Here is a 19,746-nt window from a genome sequence, read left to right as displayed (position 1 = left end):
ATTTTGTTCACTTTCAACCTAACTCAAGTCATAGCATATTTTAATGACAAATGGATTTATTTTTAAGTATTTGATTTATCTTAGACTGAAAATCCAACTTCTCCTTTCCTAGTTCCTCCCTTTTAGGACAAGCTTTTTTGGAACAGGAGTTTTGAATTTTCTTCCTAGTTTTTCTTCAGTTCTGGTGCTGAAAATTCTCTCCTTATCAGATTTTGCCTCTTCATTTGATTCCCAAGGATATTCATATAATGGATCTTCCTTACACTTCCATCCATTTTTACATCTCCTCGACAGCCTCTCATTTGTTTGCAGCTTAAGTGCAACTCTTTTTTGTGGCTGTCATTGCTGCTATTAAAACAACTGCTTCAGGACAAGCCAAATGGCCTTCCTCCAGCTGCAAAATTTTCTTGTTAATAACACCATAAACAAAAAATAATTTCTCAGAAATTTACAGATAAGTAATATTCAGGAAGAATGGTCTTTCTTGCAGTGCTTATTCTGCTGTGAAACAGACCAGTAGTAAATACAGGGTAGAGTGGTCTAAAGCCTGCAAGTGATTCACAGCAGATACCACTTGTCTTATCCACCTTAACCATAGACATGAGGGGTGCAGGCGTTTGGAAAGCACACATGAAATTTTCTTTTCCAGCTTAGGTTTCCATAAAACATATATTCTGTTGCAGAGTTATACTCAAGCTCTTTCAGAAGTGAATTTTACTTGTAGACGTGGAAGAAACTGATTTCTGCTTGCCTTTTTATATCTCACTCACAATTTTTTAATACACTATTGCAGCCAGTCCTCACTATTTGCATTAAAAGCTCATCTTTTTCCCAGAAATTTTCATTCATGTTTGTTTTCATCACCGATTATCTAAAAGGACTGCACAGTATAATGATGACATCTTCATCATTAGAAGACATGATACTGATGTATCAAGACTGATACCAGAAAGCTGACTTTTCCTGAGCCAGAATGTAGGCTCTGAGACCCCCTTGAAGCACGGTCTACCTCACAAATTCTACCCTTCTCATTCCAGGTCCTGCAAGTTGAGCTTGTAGAGCGATTATTACATATAGCAATATTTTTGTATGTGATGTATAACCGTAGCAAGAAAAACTAGTCATGGAATATTACTAGAATGGAGAATTTCTATTTACTAGAAACAGCTTTTCATATGTTTACTGAGCTTACGTATTCTTTTATTAGGCACCCAAAAGGGAGGAAAGCATTTCTTGAGAAAAACAATAGAATATGCATTTGGAAGACTAAAGGGTGGATAAATAGAAGACCCAGACATGTAGGCTAGAAACTAATGAGAAATATCTGTTTCTCACAGCAGCTGCTTGCTGTGCTTTACATAATCTTTCTGAGAACAAAGGAGAGAGGTTTGCAGACACAGAGGAGAGACAGATGGAAAATGATGGACTTACTTGAAGATTTTGAGAAGCCCAAATGAAGACTGCTGTGAAATGCTACAATTAGGTAGGAACACAGGGATAGAGATCTGTTGTGTTCCTTCCACTGCACAATTTTTACGCTTACAATGAGTAGATCATTCTGAAGGTGAATATTTATAGATCAGTGAATGCAAAAGCTTTACAATAACTTAAATGAGGATGTAATCTGTTCCATTTTGGATTTTATTATTGCGCTATTATTTACTTTTTAAGTAGTTGTGTGTATTTTTATGAAGATGGTATTTTAAGTAACGGTTCAAGATGCTGAACAATGAACAAAAGCACATTCTCTAGCATTTTTAATAATAATCGGAAGTATCAGTTAAAACAACAGCACTGCATATTATTTAAATTCTAAAGTTGTGCTGTTTTAAAATGCGGTAACCCCCTTATGTTTATAAAGTGAAGCAAGCAGACAGGTTTGTTCTCCAAGTCACAAGTTAGATGGACATATCTGTTTCCTGCATCTCTGGAAGTTGGATAAAACACACCTTTATGGGTGAGTTTAGGCAGTGGGAAACTTCCTATTGTTATCCCTTCTGGAAATCTTAAATTTAAAAAGAGTGTTTAAGGTAAATGGTTGTAGTCAGATCACATCAGGACAGTGGTGTACACTTCCCTCATTTCAAGTTGTGCTGTGAAATCACTGACTCATTGATGGTCTTTTCTCTGTTATCATGAGTATTTCCCTTCAATATTTTTGTGGTTATGTGTGTAAATATGGCATCATTTAAACTTCTTTCATATGCATAGGTGTTGTCAGTGTTGGTACCTTTGCCAGTGAGGTCACCTGTACAGAAAAGAATAAAGGCCACTAGTTACCGTCAAAGCTGTAGCCTCCTTGCAAACATCAGAAATAGTTTTGCTTCATTTCTTTGATTCCTCTCAGCTCTTACCAACTTGTTCCAGTCTTGGGGTACTTTCATCATCTTCCTTATTTTTGTAGAGAACTCGAAATTGTGAAGGATAGTGACAAGGGATGGACTGATAATTAAATGGGAGGATGACTGCAGTCTAAGCAACAGTGGAGAAAAATCTGACCAATAATTATGCAGTGAGCAAAATGGAAGCATACATTGTGTTGCTGCTTTACAAGGGCGGTGTCCATCAAGCTGGTTAAATGGGTGGCTGTATGGGCAGTCTCAAGACAATTACACTGATGTGCTGTCTCTGTCTATTTAGAAACGCTATCTGTAGGCTCACAATGAGTAGAAAGTTCACTGAAAAGAGTAGTACAAGATCCAAAGGGGTGTATGGAAACCACCATCTGACTTAAAGTGTGTATATATATATATATATTTTTTAATACTCATATGGTATGCTTTGGCTCCTTTATTTCATAATAATTTGTTATTAAAAAAACAAGAGCAGAAGCAAAAATATGTGCCACATAAATAAATTTTTCTTGTTTGTGTTCCTACTGGAAAGGCATTTTTACTTCAAAGTTGCCTCCTTGCTGTCCTACTATCTTAGCTAGAGATAACTTGTTTGGGCAATGACCAGGGAAACAACTGGCCTGTGAACAAGATATAATTAAGCACCAGGCTTAATGCTTAGGTTTGCTGAAATACCAGAAAGGGGGCAAACATTAAATAGACGTTGACTAGTGGAGTGAAAATTACAGGAGGTAAATGCTGGGAGATAAAAGCAATATATTCTATCATGTATTACAGAAGTAGGCTCCTTTATGGTTTGGGTTTCTGCTTGGAGGCCTAGCAATTCTTCTAGCTATGAGCCAGAGGACTTAGGTACCTTGGACTGTCTGTATCGTGCTTGGTTTGATCAGCAAGCTCCATGATTTCATCATCATTCTCCTCCTGCTCCTCACTATTGTTAACACTGCTGGAGTCCTGATGGTGTTTTCAATGAAATGTTCTGGTTGAATGAAAAAGCCTGAACTTTACAATAGCTAAAGAGCTTCCTGAAAATCATAGAAGTTTTTTATGAATTCCATCTGAGTTTTATTCTTTGGGCCACCAGTTTTGACCATGTGTTTCCTTGAAGAAAAACTTTCAAGTCTGATAATTTCTTTGGCTACAATTCAAATGGATTCTAACCTCACAGGACTATTCTGAAGCGTGAGGTGTGACTGTTTAACGATCCCAAGTATGTTTATTATAGTTTATGATGAAATCCCAACAAGCTACATTCTCAAAATAGAGTACTTGATTATACTCATTATTTAAAGGAAAAGCACAGGTTGTATCAGGATGACCAAAAAACAGCAGACATATGAGTGAAGAGGGAAGCTGATTCAAGTAGCCAGCAAAATAATATGGGATTAATGATCATAATACTGTAAGGATGAAGGCAGAGGAGGAAAAAGAAAGAACAACACTGTGACTACCAGGACTGACAGCACACTATATAGTTAGTCTCTGCTATGTTTTGTCTGGCGTATTTTCCCCTTGATTGCTTAGCCCACAGAGAATACTCAGTACAATTTTATTCTTACTAGATACTCACTAAAGCCCTTAGCATTAGAGTTCCACTCTGAATATTCAATATGAAGTATCTCATGCTTGCCTTAAAGTTGGCTGAATCTTTATTTTCTGCTTCTTTTTTTCCTTTTCAGTTTTAGAATATTAGCAAAGTGAACAAAAAGAGATTGAGTGAAGGAGTGAAGTTAAAACATGGCCCACAATCATTCTTTTTGCCATACTTATCCAATTCTGGTAAAAGCACATACATGCCCTCATGTAGCTGTGCCCTCTCATTTGAACTTCTCTGCATAAAATATTTCCTTTTACTTTGTTTCACTGTTCATCAGTAATGATAACAAACTTGCAAACTTTGGGAATGTATTTAATTTGTTGATATCAACACACTGTAAACTGAAAAGCAAATTAAGTACAACTGCTCATTCTCAGCAATTGACTAAGGTTCATCATAAATGTAAGCCAGTAATAATAGATGTCCTGAAAATAAGAGAAGGTTACTCAAAAGCTTACTGGAATGCCATCAAGACTTTTGTTCTCACATTGTACAGTTAAGCAAAGCAGCAGAATGCGTATGATTATAGGAGACCATAATGTGTTGGCTACCTTTAAATAGCCTCACCCCTTACACGATCTAGTCCTTTTGTAATATATTAGTAAACAGACTGCTTTGCTGCAGAATGTAATTACTGATGGTATTCTGTGCTCAAAGGAACTGACAATTTGATTTCATGGCTGTTGTTAAGTTTTCAGTCTGCAAAGTCAGCCCACGGTTTGTACTTAAGTGTTTACTAAATGAACACCAATTATTTTTTGTTCCTTATTACTGTGACTCAGGCACTTCCACTCTAATATACAGTATATATAATTTTTCATATATATTGCAGAAATGTACAACTTTCACAAACATAAAAAATATAGCTGTGTTTTTGCAAAGAATGGGAGTACATATTTGACTTCAAGCTTACATTTGAGTTCCTTTATAAGTATACAGTTAGATATTTTACTGAGGTTGAGAGATGACAAAACTCAATATAATTTACTATTTTTAACTTTTTTAGGAGAAGGTGTTAATTGCCAATGGAAGTACAGAACTCATTAATCAGAATGCTGTTTATTTGGATTATAACCTGAAGGGTCTTTATTTACAGACTTCTGCTTTGTGGGGGAGAGGGAGAATGAAAACCGGTATCTGCTAACAATGCTAGAAATACAAATTTATTGCATCTGAGATACCATTTGGAGATTAATCTTTAACACTCTCTGACATCAAGTTGACTTTTAACTGTTGTGACTAGGTCAAACAATTGACAGACCGGTGTGTTTTGGTAAAGACTTTTCTTGAAGTCCATAAGCAATTATCAGAGTTGAGTTTACAAGTAACATTTTTGTAATGAATCATACTTTTAATTCCTTACTTCCTTTATTTAAGCTCAGTAAGTTATTTTGGCATGTGACAGCTCTGGCATGGGGGATGGGGGCCCTATTGCTAATGGAAAGAGTATCACACAGGTGAGTTAGAGGAATCCATGGGCATTTTACATGTATTTATCACCTAAATGTGACACTATGTTTGGATGACTGTCTGCCCCTCTAGTGTTCATCTGTTTGAAAAACATCTGTCTGAACATTATAGTAATTTCTAATGGAATACCAAGTATACAGAAGAGAAAGATGAGACTTTTTTCTTTTGAAATTCATTGTAAATGCACTAAAATCCATCTTCTTCTTAAATCATCTCATATCACATCCCTGCCAAAGCCTCTGACATGTCCTTTCAGTATTCCATAGTTATGCCCAATACAGGGTGTGAGTGAATAATTCCTGGTGGCTGATGCCAGTTTCTGTTGTTAGTATGGCCAAAGTTGTACCGACATATTTTTTTAACCTCACTTTCTGATCTGAGAAATATGAACTTTGTTAAACTTCACAGCCTTAAAATACAGTTGGAATATGAAACAGACAATAGAAGTGAACAAATCATTAAAGAGTTATGCTGATCACAAATCAGCATAATGAGTTACTGCTCATCAGAGAACCAGAATAACTGATGGCATCTAATAATACAGATAAATGTGTTAGCATAAACCACCATAAACACCAAATTTTAGTAAAGTAAAATAGTTTGCCAGACTAATGAATCAGTCAATGAAAGATATCTTTTTTTTTAAGTCTGCATGCTAATGACAACTTCATTTTTGAGCCAGGAATTGTGAGTGATGATGATTTGCTGCCAGGCATTGAATTTCAAATGGTGAAGTAACATCCTCAACATTAGTCATCCGTTGTTACACATGGCATTCTATTTGCTACTGTCTAAAATGATATAGCATTCTCAAAGACAGCATGTAGCAGGTTTTCCTTTTTACTGCAAAGATAAAACAAAGCATGTGAAATGTAATGCTTTCCTGTAATGAAAGAGGTGCAAGACAGAGGCTATTAACACTTATTTTGTATATCAAATTGCCCCTTTATGGGGAACTTTACCTGCTTTTATTGAAGTCCTCCCAAAACCAAAGCAAAACATAAGATTTCTTTTACCAATATGATAATACAGTATTTCACAACCTGCAGACTCTGGTTATATTCCAGATCGACTTTTATTCTAGCATTTTATTTTACCCAAGTTATTCTTGTCACCCCTGTTCTGAAGGTAACATGCATATGTAACATTTACATTTTCACACAGGATATGTACTTACAAGCCTGTGATTCAGCAGCAGGTGTATGTGTGCATGTGTGTTTATAAAGCAATGGAAAGCTTACTAGAGAACCCACATCCTAATAATTTGCATGCCTTTGCATGCCTGTTGAGTTTATCTCCATCGCCCCCTATGTCTCAATCCGCAAAACCTTTTCTCTGACTGCGTTTTTTCTGTGGATCTTTTTCAAGTGCTGATACATACATATCTCAAATGCACATTGCACATATTAAAATACGGTAATTGATTTTTGGTAACAGAATATGGCATTCTATTTCTCTTTGATATTTCTTATTGTCCTTGCTCTTTGGATAATCACTTCTAAATTTTCACCAAATCCCCCTTTTATATGTCATAGGGCTCACGTGACAATTACAGAATTATATGTTGTGGCCCCAGTGCTGTCCTTATGTACATCTGTGTGACACAGAAAATTAAAGCAGGCTTTGCTAATTTAATTTTAAATTTTACTAAGACTTTACATATTCCTAATAGTTGTTCTATGTTGTGCTATGTTCCTTCAAACGAACAAGGACAGTATTGCATTTAGATTAGCTTTGAGGAATTTTATGTGTTGCTTTACACATGTTGGCAAGCCATAATTAGTTAATATTGGCAGTAGCTTGATTTTATCTCCCACAAAATTCAAAATGAGATTGCTAAAGAATATGCTATGGAGATGCAGTCTTTTAGAACTGTGTTTCTAACAGTCCAAGTGTTATATGATTCAAAATCATTTACTTTTTTTCCTCCTTTCATAATGGTAATTGGTCTTTGCTGCCAGAACAACCTTTGCTTGTCATGGTATCTGGTAATATTATTACTGTATTACAAGATGTCATGATAATAAAAGCTGCAAAACTGTTCTCCTGATGGCATATTCCGGGTGGATAACCTTTTGCAAAACACTGTGTATCCCTCCCAAATATTCTCAATGCATCTTTAATGAAAAGCTGTCCAGATTATTGTAAATATTAGCAGCATTTGGTAACTCAGAGACATTTTTACATCAGTGAAACTTACTGGGGAAAATATTGGGAAAGAACCTGAGAGATATTTTATCTCCTTTTCGGGCAGGAGTTTGGTTTTGAATCTATTTTTACACTTTACTTAAATATGCATATTCTGATTACTGAATTTTCAGTACCTTCACAGAGCAGAAAGAACTGATTAGAAGAGAATGATCACAAATGATTCACAGGATAGAGGCTGGAACTTTCAGAATGGAAAGTAATTTAATGTCCAACTCCCACCAAGAGTAAAACTCTTGCAAGCCATGCTGAAAATTTTTCCTAGTGTCAATTAAAAATAATGATTTAAACAGCACACTAGTAGATTGTGAAACTGCCATTGCATTAATTTTCAAAGGATGATTTACCTGACCTGTAGAGTTACATACCATATGAAATATTAAAATACTGTGTGGTATAACAAGACAGAACAAAAAATGTGGGTGAGTTTATTTTGTTTTTCAAATTTCTTCAAATTTAACTTTGCCCACCTTTATCCAAATGCAGTCTGGAACTACTGCTTTTCAAGTTAATAAATGATCTGCAAGCTGTGCTACAAAATCAGCAAATCTTTGATTGTAACTTGAAAAGATCACAAGTACCTGAAGACCCAACTCATCTTCCAGGGTGCAATAAAACAACAGAAATCTCTTAATCATATTGTTTACTTCCTTAATTTAATATTAAAAAGAATGGGAAGATTTGCTTATAAGTAATCTGTTGCTGACATTCCATTTCACAGAGGCTTTAGAAAGGGCAGATTTCTGAGCTACCATTTAGTCTGATTATTTTTTATTTTCAGAAGACAAGATGACTACAAATGTATCTCTCACACTCTGAAGATAATTGAGACTGAACTCTCTAACCTTTATGACTTTGTTCCACAGACCACAGTAAATAGGCTATTCAAAGTATTATTAATTTCCCTAGTCTCTGAGTCTAGTTTTAAATGTTTCATTACATCAGTTGCACAAAGAATTCCCTGCATGTAGCATGGGAAAGATGCTGACGTAATTATTTTAGAAATAACTATGTAGAAACATCTAAAAAGATTAACAAAGGAAATATTATGTCACTACCAAATTAGTAACTAAAATAGCATGAAAATCACAGTATAATTATCTAGGCTTCCATGGAAACCATGTTTGATGGGTAGCCAAAAATACTTCTGATTGGGCTTCCATATTTCTTCTCTCCCTATAATAAACATGATTTCTGTTCTGTATTTCACAAACAACTAATAACTTTTTCTGTAGCATAAGTTCTTATCCTTTACTCTTTAAGCAGCACTCTAACAGCACTGATCGCCCATATGCTTTTTTGAATTTAAACATGTAAAATTATTTTTAAAAATGTATTATGACAAATACCACACTATCAACCAAAGGGGAAAAAAATAAATTTATATCTGGTAATATTTCTTGTGTTGTGACAATACAATGATTGCATAAAAATAAGCAAAAGTTGGGGTTTTTATTACATCTTTTTCATTGTAATTTTTCATGATATTTTCTCATCAAGTCTTCTCAAAGATTTTGGCTCTTAAGTACTAATAATACGGATGTAAGTAAATGATCCCCAGTGTTAGCAAAGGTGAAAAAGGATTCCCATCCCCTAAATCCGTATTCCATTAGAAATAGTAGCAGTTTTATCTGAACTTGTGCTTCATTTAAATATTCTAAATTGACAGCTATTTGTGGTAATACTCCACTTTCACATGCTTCTTACATAGCAGATTTTACCAAAGCCACCTTAGAAATCTCTATACCTAAGTAAACTCTGTATGCAATATGTTTTTCTCCTATCAAAGTTGATGAAAGTGTTGTCATTGTGTTCATACACACAGTTTTTCCCAGAAGGCAATAGTTCAGATAATTTTAATTGAATTTATAGATTATTTGTTCACAAACAACAAATGGATATTTTAAGAAATGTTTTGTTATTGACCTTCCAGAGGCTGCACAACCATTTTAGTGTTCCATCACTTAAGGAAGTGTTAAGGTAGTGTCTGAAGTAGACTTCAATTCTAATTGTATACACTCACAGGAAAACCCATACACACTGCCCTGATTCCAGCAATCAAGAAGCAGGATAAGGGTAGGGTGGAAGTTGATACAAAGGATTTGGAAGGTACTACTGTGCTACCTGGCTTACTTCTAGATCTGTTTATGTTTGGGGAGTACTGCATAGCAATATTTCAAAACAGAAAATAGACATCCTTTGAAACAAGCAAGTTCCGGACGATCTGCTTTACTTCAGAGAAAGAAAAGCACAACCGCTATTATCTTAATACTTTGTGGGATTCTTGTAATAGTTGAATAATTCATTTTGTATTATTTACAATTACTTACAATTTTCAATTAATGTTCTATAATATTCTGGGATTTAAATTCTGCAACTCCTGTTTAGTCCATTAAATCCTGAGACTTCGTGTGCTCTACCACCTTAGAATCACTGGATCTGATCAAACGAAATTACAGAATTACAATTTAATTTTGTGCTATTTTTGAATACAGAAAATCTCTCTAAATCATAAACTGAGATTTGGCCTGAGCACTGAGAGCACTATACTATGACACATAACATCACAGAAAGAACTGTAGACCCAAAAAACATTCTACATTACATAATCCACCAACACTCTTCACGTTCATCCTACTTAATGCTACGCATCTTTCTTGGAGAACTGCCATTGTAGGCTCCTGATATAATCAATACAGAAGGGCAGAGATGCACAGACCTCCACGTGGTGATTTAGTTCCCTTCAGATCTGCATTGCCCTCTGAGTTGTCAGTCTCTACTTATTGATAATAAAGGGAACTGGAGCATTGAGATGCCTTGTTTTCCCTAACATTATGTGGGATTAATCGTTTTCTGTTTGGTTGTTTTTCTTCTGTAACATGGTGTTCCAAATCTGAAGGTCTTGATTTGTCTTGTTGGACTAGATCATTGTCTGCATTTATTTTCACCCTTACAAGCAACTACTGTTTCCTCCAGATGAGAATTTTGACATGTAATTGACACTGAGGCTACAGTACTGGCATACTAAGTTTATTCTGTAAATCAGTGTGTGGAAACATCCTAATTTTCTGATGTTGAAAGCACTGAAGAGATAAAAAATGTTAAGATTGACCTCAGTGAGCTTTCAGTGAAGACATAAGCAAAGTTTGTGCAGGCTTCTTAGTTTTCAGTATGAAAAAATTAAAGGCCCAGCTCAGTTTGTAGCCACCTTTTTCACTTTTCATCATTCTACACTGTTGGTATATGACTAACACTGATTTAAAAGGCAAAATAAGTCTTAATAGATGATTCACTGTGTCACAGAAAGATGCCTGAAATATTCATTCACTGTTATTTGTCTTCTTGTACAGTTTACAGAAATAATTAGCATTCCATTTGACAAACAGGTGCAAACATCCATTAGCTAAATGACACAACATATACTTTGACTAGGTCTGTAACTTTCACTAGAAGTCTATCAATAGTAGCTGCTGAACAGTGTCATATGGGAGTACACATCTTTTAGTGTATGTTTAATCACTCCGGTTAGGTGGCCACTGAGGTATTTAAGGAAAGAAAAATTATTGGATAGCCTAATCTGTCTTTGAAATCAGAAGAAAAGAGAAAAAAAATCCTTGTATGTAATCTGTAAACTACACATACATGGAGTTGGTCTTATGAATTTATTGATCTGCAAATGAGTTCTACCCCCAAATCCATAAACAGTTATAATCAAAAATCAGAGCAGAACAGAGAAAAAATTTTGTTATGTGATTAGTTTGTTCTGTAATAAGATTGAAAATTGTTAACTGTATACAAAAACACAGAAGGAGCCTTTTCCCACTATATTCTGAGTGTAAAGGACAGCTTGAATAATGGTATCTTATTATATGCAGACAGGCGCAAAGTTGACGTGGAAGAGCTCCTTTTATGCATTTATATTTTTTTTAAAATGTTTTCTATAAATATGCTGTTTTCTTACAGCTATTGTATCTAATATAGATCCCCAAACTGATCTGTTGAGAAAGACAACAAGTCAAATAGTAACAAAAGCAATGCTGTTGTCTACACACTAGAAGAACAAGTTACAATGTACTGGGCCAGATTTTCTCCCTCCATTGTAAACCATCAGGAGACCAGGAGGTCCAGCCAGGCTCTTCCCCAAGGTCCTGGGTGTGCTGAGGCACTTCTAAGTGACTGGGACTGAACAGTGCTCTCTCAAATATGGAGGAATAATTTCAGTTCTGGCTAGACAGATAGATGGCAGAGGCACGTTCCTACTCACTGAACATGCACCCAAAGATCAGACATAAGTATCTTCTGATAAAAATGTCCTCTTACTCTGTAAACACATGAGCTTTCAGAAAAGATCGCATGATATACATTCTGCAGCAAAATTGGACTTTTAGAATTATCAGTGGAGACATGTGAGCTCCAATATGCTTGTACATATGCAGCTATTTTGTACTCTGTACAGAACTACAAGTTTCTGTTATTGCCCAAGGACGTAAAGAAAGCATATCTTTTGTACCTCAGCAAAAACCCTACTTTTAAATATGCTAAAAATAAACCCAAAATTCTGAAAAAAATTGATTATCTTAATTGATTAGCATACCTTTTAGATATGAACTAATTGCTGGAAAGCATTTATTTGTTTTAAACTTTCTCACAGAAATGACCATCAATAGACTTACAAAAGGTTTCAGTCTCACTTGAAGCAGTAAGAAACCTCTTTTGTGGCACCTTCTCAGTGCACCAGTCTAACTGAGCTAGTAAAAAATGAAAGTAGAAAGAGGAGTCTTTCTGGACTTCATACCATCTTGGACTTCTTATAAAATGGTGTAATCCCCATGCAAAGCTATGTGCCGCCTCTTTCTCTGTATCTGATAAAAACCAATCGTTTTGGACAGAAGCCAGTGTTGCAAAGTTATATTGACTTCCAAAGTGCTGAGATGCCAATGTTCCTACTGAAGCAAATAGTAAAAGCAAGGCTGTCAACCAGGAACTATGAAGGGCTGTGGTGTTACAGGTTAATCCATACAGTGCCGGAAAATTGTTACCTCATTAATCTTAAAGGGAGGCAGGGAGGCACGGTGAAAGCAGTTATCAGTGGTGCCAAAAGCACACCATGAGCATGTCCCCATGGTACTGAATACATCTAAGCGGAAAGTGCTCTGAAACTGTAAGTACTGTAAGCAAGCTATTAATCTAGGCTTATTAATTTTGCATTACTGAAGCTATGGTGCTTCATGGACCAAGGCAGTATCTCTAAATGTAGCCAAAACATGGTTATGAAAACAGACTGGTGCTGGCGCAAAATTTTTTTGTGTTGTGCTCCATTACATGTATGGATAAGTCTAGTGCTGGCTCCCGTATGTGTTTGGGGAATACACTTGGTTACCATTTGCTGTTGCAGAAAATGTGGAAGATCAGCCTAATGAAAGTCATCCTTAAGTGTACTGATTCCAGAAATGGACTTTGCTCCTCTTTCAGCATGAAGAAACTTACCTAAGCTCTAAATGATGTCTCTTAAAATGAAACATTGTCTCAAATTCACCATAGATGTAATGTAATCAAAGACATTAAGCTAATTGCTTTTGACTGGTTTTAGACATTTTTTTAGGTATTTTAAAAATAGACTCTGTAATATAAAATCATACATAGATAGGTAAAAAAGTGTAAAAATGCCATTATGTATGTTCATATAAGCGATAGTAACAACTGCCTAAACAGAACTCATCTTAGGCAAGCTGCAGATGCTTGAACAACTATTCTTAGTCATTCCAAAAGTGCTTCATTTCCTTAGTTACTGCATTATTGGGTGTTTTCATCCTATTTAGCTTATTTTGCAGTCTAGCAGGGTCAATACTAGGTCAGTATATAATGATCTATAATGAGCTGGTATCTGCGGCTGTTGAGACCAGACATAATTTCTGTAGGTGAGCTTGCCATTTTCTGCATGTTTTACTGTCAGTTATTAAAATGCCTGGTGGTGAGCATGATGTTCTGGTTAGCTGCAGCTTCTGTACCTTATTCAGCCAGGGATCATCTCAGTGGGTTCTTTGGAAACATTCTTGTTACTAGCTTACTTCCGTGAGAACTGGATACACATTTTATTCAGCAGTTCAGTAAAATACTGAAGTAGGTTAGTAAAAAAGGTGAAGGCGTATTTACTCAAGAGCGCTTTGTATTGTAAAACATTAAAAAGCAAAATTAGCGCCAATTAAAAATGTCCAAGTGCTACAGTGATAAAATTTTATGCATTCTGGTTCAAGTATTGTACTCCTTATTCACATAAAATTTCCTGTTAAAGTGTCATAATATTCAATAGGAAATTTAATCTCACAAAAATTCATTACTGTTTAGAAGTGGCAGCATTTGTCATTATGCAGTCGTGTGGCCATAAGACAGAGGGTAAAATTGGACCATTTATTTAGCCGCTGGCTAGAACAAGCTCCTCTTCTTGAATAAAGGACAGAGAGGGACAAGACTGGAAAAGGCCATGTGTTATTTTACACTATTACCAAAAGGGTTAGGCAGCACACAACAGTGGTTATCAGAAAAACAAGCTAGAGAAATAAAGTAAGAGAAAATCAAATCACTGTCTCCAAAATGACAGACCAAACTTTATCAGTGTGCTGACTCAAAGGCACCCTGTCTGGCAAAATAAATACAGGTGATTTAGCCTCTCCACACAGAATCATCTTCTCTGTTCACTGCCCCCTTGTACACCATCTTGTAACAACACAGGTTTCCTCTACTTTTTTTTGTTTTTTCTGTATATGATACTTGCTTCTCAGGCACTACTGCTGAGAAAATTCTGTATGTTAAGTAAGCTACCAAGCTACATTATAACCGCTATCCATTTATACAAACATAAGCATGACCATACTGGGTGAGACCCAAGACTCATGTAGTCTACTTTGTCGGTCTCCAGCAGATCCCTAAGGTATAGTATAAAAATGGGGCAATCAGCTGGTGTTTCCTGTGGATCTTTTCCTAGCTTCCAATAATCTGCAGCTCATGAATTTCATTAATCAAATACGTTTATATTTAATGCCATTGACAGATTTTTCTCCATGCTTCCCAAACTCCTGTAAGTTTAAGTTTTCAAGATCTTGCAGCAAAAAGTTCTTCAGAGTAACACATTTTAGTTGTCTGAATCTACCATCCACTACTTTTTGTAATCTAGAATAATTAAATCTACACTTTCTGTAATCTAAGATTATTAACCGCTGTCCCCTGTACTCCTTATGGGAACCTGATTTGGCTGCCATCTCGCATATTTTTCTCTCTCGCCAGTCAGAGGAAGGTGGCCTTAGTATGGATACTTCTGTTGATACTCTTCAAATTCGGGTGACTTTTCTGCTGAGATTGCAGTCTTGGTACATATATGACTTTTTCCTCACTCTTGTCTGCTGTGTTTTTGCATCATCTGCATTTCCTTCCTTAAAAGTGAGAATGATTCCCCTTTCCCATGCATGCAGATTCTGTTTCCAAACCCAGTGTATCAGGACCCCAGTAGTACCAAGTGTTAGTTAACTGCAAGAATACTACTTTCTTTATTTCAATGCATGATTTCCACAATGCCTGTTTTATCACCGTGTAGTAAAGGAAGAAAAGTCAATATATGTAATAAAAACAAAGGGGTTTTGGCCACTTACCAAGTGAAGATAAGACATAGTAAGGTAGATATTAAAATGAGGACTTGGTTAAACATTGCAGACTGTGTGCGTTGGATGGCTCTGTGAAGATCATTCTGTATTAATGGAAAATACGTGTTATTTTTGGTTTTGAATTAATAAGGCATGAGCTGATTCTATAGAGGAATTATATAGTGCCCTGATAAATGCAGTCATTCAAATGCACTTAGAATTTGCTGATCATATAGAAGGGTGCAAAAGAGCCAGCTGTGATTCTGTGATTATTTAACTAGTTCTTTGTTCGCGCTGGCACAATCCTGATACTATTGCAAGCTGCCTTAAGGTCTGTCTGCTCATGTCTAGCTTACAAATTACAGGCTGCAAGGGCCAATTAAGGCATAGCAGTTGAGTTCCCTGCAATTGCATATAAATGGAAGAGTAGCAAAAGAACCAGCCATTCCAAATTTCCCTTATTGGCACAGTAACAATTTATACTAATTGAGATTTCACTGATGTCTTAATTTTTTCTACTTTTGATGCAGAAATCAGTTTAGCAACGCTTGACCATTTGTATAATCTAAATACGGATCTGGTTAGCTTCCTATTAAAGTTGGACAGTGGGCCGTACTGCCAAAATCCCACTAAAGACTAAAAAAATAGAAACTCTAAAATAATTATTTCCTTGGTCATACTTACAATCATATTCTCTAAAGCATGCTTTGCCAGCCAACAATTTAAAAATACAGGAATAAACAGGTTTCTTAGGACTGGCCAGAAAATCTGAAATAAAAATTAACAAATTTATTAAAAACTTTTCTATTCAAGAATAGAGCTTTTCTATTCAAGCAGCAATGAAACACTTGGGAAAAATACTTATTATTAACGTGTTTCTAGTGTGAGATATTGCTTTAAATAACATTTTTTTCTTCTTTTGTGATGAAATGTATGTAAGATAATTTGATAAAATAAGGACAGTCAGTTTTCAGTGCAGACACCTGAGATTCTTAGATTTTTATATCTACCTGGTTTATTTTATTGACTGTGCTGTAGGTTGAGCTAGAGGGGTTTGGTTTTGTTTGTCCCTTATACGGAGGAAGGGGAAAGTGATCTGTATTATTACTTCATTCAAGTAGGAACTATCTTCCTCTTGTTGACAAATTTCTGTTCCTACAGGCACAAATTTGTCATCCCCGTAAGATTCAATATACTTAAAAAATTAAGAGTATTTGTGCAGCTATAATGTACAAATGTATTAATTCAAATATGTTTACCGTGATGATGAAAGGGACAGCATTAATTATTTCCAGGAGAAAGGGTATTCTCAGAATTTGTTCCCAGATATTTCCCTTCAAAGAAAAGGAAAAAAACCCATCATGTCACAGCAGGCTTACATATAGTTCTGATGTGAAATATATGTGATATTCCAATGCCACATATGGAGTCCCTCCCACTAGCTGAATTTCAGGAAGATCGTTCACCTCAGATATAAACACATATGTCAAATGTGAATATAGAATATAGGCCACTCTGGCCTATTTTTCTTACTGTTTATCATAATGTACCTCACAGGTTAAAATATATACTTTTAAATCTGTATTTTTACTAGAGTGGTTCTATGTTTCCATACGACCGTATTTTTCCTTGCTATGACCTAGTTAGTAAGACAGCTCAAATGAAGAATTCTAATTGCATTAACTAGTCAACTCATTCTCTCAGCTAATGAAGAGCTTCATGAAATTAAGTTGGGTTTTTTTCAAAGCATAATACGCTCCTGTTTTGTTCTATTGCATTTTTAGGTACCTTGGAATCAGACACAGACATCTTGTCTCTGTTACTTCATTCTTCAAAGGTTAGTTTACTTTTATTCTTACATGCACACTTACATACAGATCAGGAGGTGAGGTTCCTGTCCTAAGTAATTTATCTTTTTAATAATTTTCATTTTTCAGTGCCTCTTCATACAAGTAACAGACTACCCTGCTGGCAAATTCTTTTATCTGCAACTATTTCTACTTCTTTTTCTTAGAAGCCTCTAAATCTTTAAAATCCTGCATTACAGTGCTTTAGCTTTTGACTGTGCCAAAGTTTTTCTTACCTTAATCATTATTGTCTTAAAGTGTCTAAAAACTAGAGGCAAAGCCCTAGTACAGCCTAAGAGTTGCAGAGACATATACGCAAAAGCCACAACCCGCTCAGAAGACTTTTTACCATCAAATCAACTGTTTTGATCACCCCTATGCACAGGTGACTGCCCTGTAGTCCATACTAATGTTTGTTATGAATGATGAGCCACTCTCCGTACACCCTTCTGATAGAACTTCATGGCAAAATATAAAGCAAAAGAGGAATGCAAATATGTTGTATTTTCCAAAGAAAAAATACCAGCCCATTTTCTCTTAATTTTGTTTCATTAGCCTCTGCATGTCAGTCACAGATGTCTGGGTATATCTCTTTATTAATTCTAATCCTGCTATTAAGATATTAACTTATTAAGAAATAAGTACTAAAAAGAGGAATGAAATCAAGTTAGTATTCTACAGTGAGTCCTTCCTTCCTTTGCATTTATCTTCTTTTATCTTTACTTTGTATTTTCTCTTTTCCAACTGTTTTGGAAAGAGAAGTAAGGAAGACAGTCTAGTGTTTAATATTTGAATTAGGACTACAAGATCAAAGTTCTGTATTTCTGCCACAAACACCTCAGTACATTTCAGGGCTTTCTGGAACTTGATCTTGCTTACGTGAAATTAGAGGTCTTCCCATATATTTCAATGAAAGTGGTACTGATCTTTTAATCTGCATGGGGATAATACTTTTTCTTTCCACATCTGAGCAGTGACTGTGAATGATTAGATGTTAGGATGAAAATCCATACATTTAAAAAAGAAGGTAGTTAAAATTCAGTGACTTACAGCTTTACTAACTCTGTATTATCGACTCCATCACAGGTAATGCAATAACAGTGTAGCATATATAATGTCAATATTACAAGAATTTGCAGTACAGTATTGTATTTTCAGTTGCAATGACATATGAATCTTTCCTGTTAAAAAAACCATCTGATATAACCACTGAAAATTAAGCACAAGCTCCATAGCATATAAAATTCTTTTTCTATTTTTAACTTCACATCTGGAAGCCACTGTACCTATGGGACAGGGATTATTGTGTTTCATGTAATTGTAATCGGTGGGAGTTAGGCAAACTTGAATAATATTAAATATTTCATGTGATAAGCAGCCCTGTAAACATAGGTGAAATTATGAGACTGTAAACTGAGGTTTTATTTGTAGGAATAATAAACTAAAAAGAAAATTTGATTTCCCCAACTGACCCACTCTGTATTTTCACTAATTTCCTCATTTTTAATGTTAAGAGCTTTCTCTTCTGAGTTATAGAAAATAAATGTCACATAATTTACTTGTGCAGGCAAAAATGCCTGTGCAGATGTGCTCCAGGTACTTAGCAATGTGCTCAGCTGTAAGATTCTGGCTTCCACATACAAATGCATCATGACTTCTGTTAAACTGCCTTTTGCAGTGAGAATATATGGTACTGACAAAAGCAGCTAAGACTGCCTGTGTGCCAGTGATATAGTAGGATTGCCAGATGTCTGTGACAAGTTTTGGCAATGAAAATTTCTAATGTAGACATCTTTCAGAATTTTGGCCAAGGGCAAACCCTCATGTAATGGATTAAGCTGTGAGAATGCAGATTGTAAACCATTCATTCTTGGATCCAAGTGATCAGCAGTGTAATACAGTGCTACATTCTTTGCATTTCTCCCCATATAAAAGCAATAAGAAATGCAAATTCACGGTATCCTAGTAGCATAACATACTATTATGTCCTCACTGTTCTGCATGTTGAATCATTTCTCCTCTGTTATCAACCAAGTATCAGTATCCTTGGAGTATTCTCTCAAATGACTGTTTTATTTATTTTACAGGTTATTTGTTAAATCCTAGCAATGTGCACACAAATGCAAACACAATCATCTTTTTCTTGTTGTTTTCTTCCTGGCTCATCCTCTGACTTCTGCCTAAATTGTAAAAGCTTTGGAAATGTTGGCATGAAATAAGTAATCTGTCACAGATTTACATGAACCAAGACTCCTTCGGTCATCCTGGCTGTGCAGAAAGTTCTTACTTCTTGGCGTCCTGAGACTGGTGTAAAACTGGGGTAAATGGCTCTATCATGACATTTCCAGATAGTAACTAAGAGGACAGGACCAGAGGGAAGGAGGTGTTTGCATCAGGTGGATTCCCAAAGTGCATTTCAGTACTATCATTCTTCCTTACATTACTTTTATGCCCTTATGGGGAGTGAAAATACAGCCATCATAAAATTGCCTCAACTTCTGTGACAGGTATATGCAGCAAATCAGGATAGTAGAGCTTTATACTCACTGCACACTAATAAGTACCTTCTCATGGGAGCTGACTTGCCAATATTGCTCTCATCTCCTGTACTCGCTGAAATGGATGCAGACCACAAG

The 19,746-nt window shown here is 35.6% G+C and overlaps 1 protein-coding gene across 4 annotated transcripts in view; it reads right to left on the bottom strand.

Moving 5' to 3' along the window:
- Positions 1 to 19,746, bottom strand: part of KCNT2 (potassium sodium-activated channel subfamily T member 2) — a 152,377-nt gene that overhangs the window by 82,158 nt on the left and 50,473 nt on the right. For all 4 annotated transcript variants that reach the window (XM_074831661.1, XM_074831662.1, XM_074831663.1 and 1 more), the window contains 3 exons: positions 16,523 to 16,597; positions 15,948 to 16,031; positions 15,273 to 15,367 (listed from right to left, as the gene is read on the bottom strand). In XM_074831661.1, coding sequence (XP_074687762.1) covers positions 15,273 to 15,367; positions 15,948 to 16,031; positions 16,523 to 16,597 — 254 coding nt within the window. The remainder of the gene's footprint in view (positions 1 to 15,272; positions 15,368 to 15,947; positions 16,032 to 16,522; positions 16,598 to 19,746) is intronic.

This window comes from Strix aluco, chromosome 8 (assembly GCF_031877795.1).
Source record: "Strix aluco isolate bStrAlu1 chromosome 8, bStrAlu1.hap1, whole genome shotgun sequence".
Taxonomy (NCBI): Eukaryota; Metazoa; Chordata; class Aves; order Strigiformes; family Strigidae; genus Strix; species Strix aluco.
The sequence above is the reverse complement of the archived record's forward strand: the minus strand, read 5'-3'. Positions and strand labels throughout refer to the sequence as shown.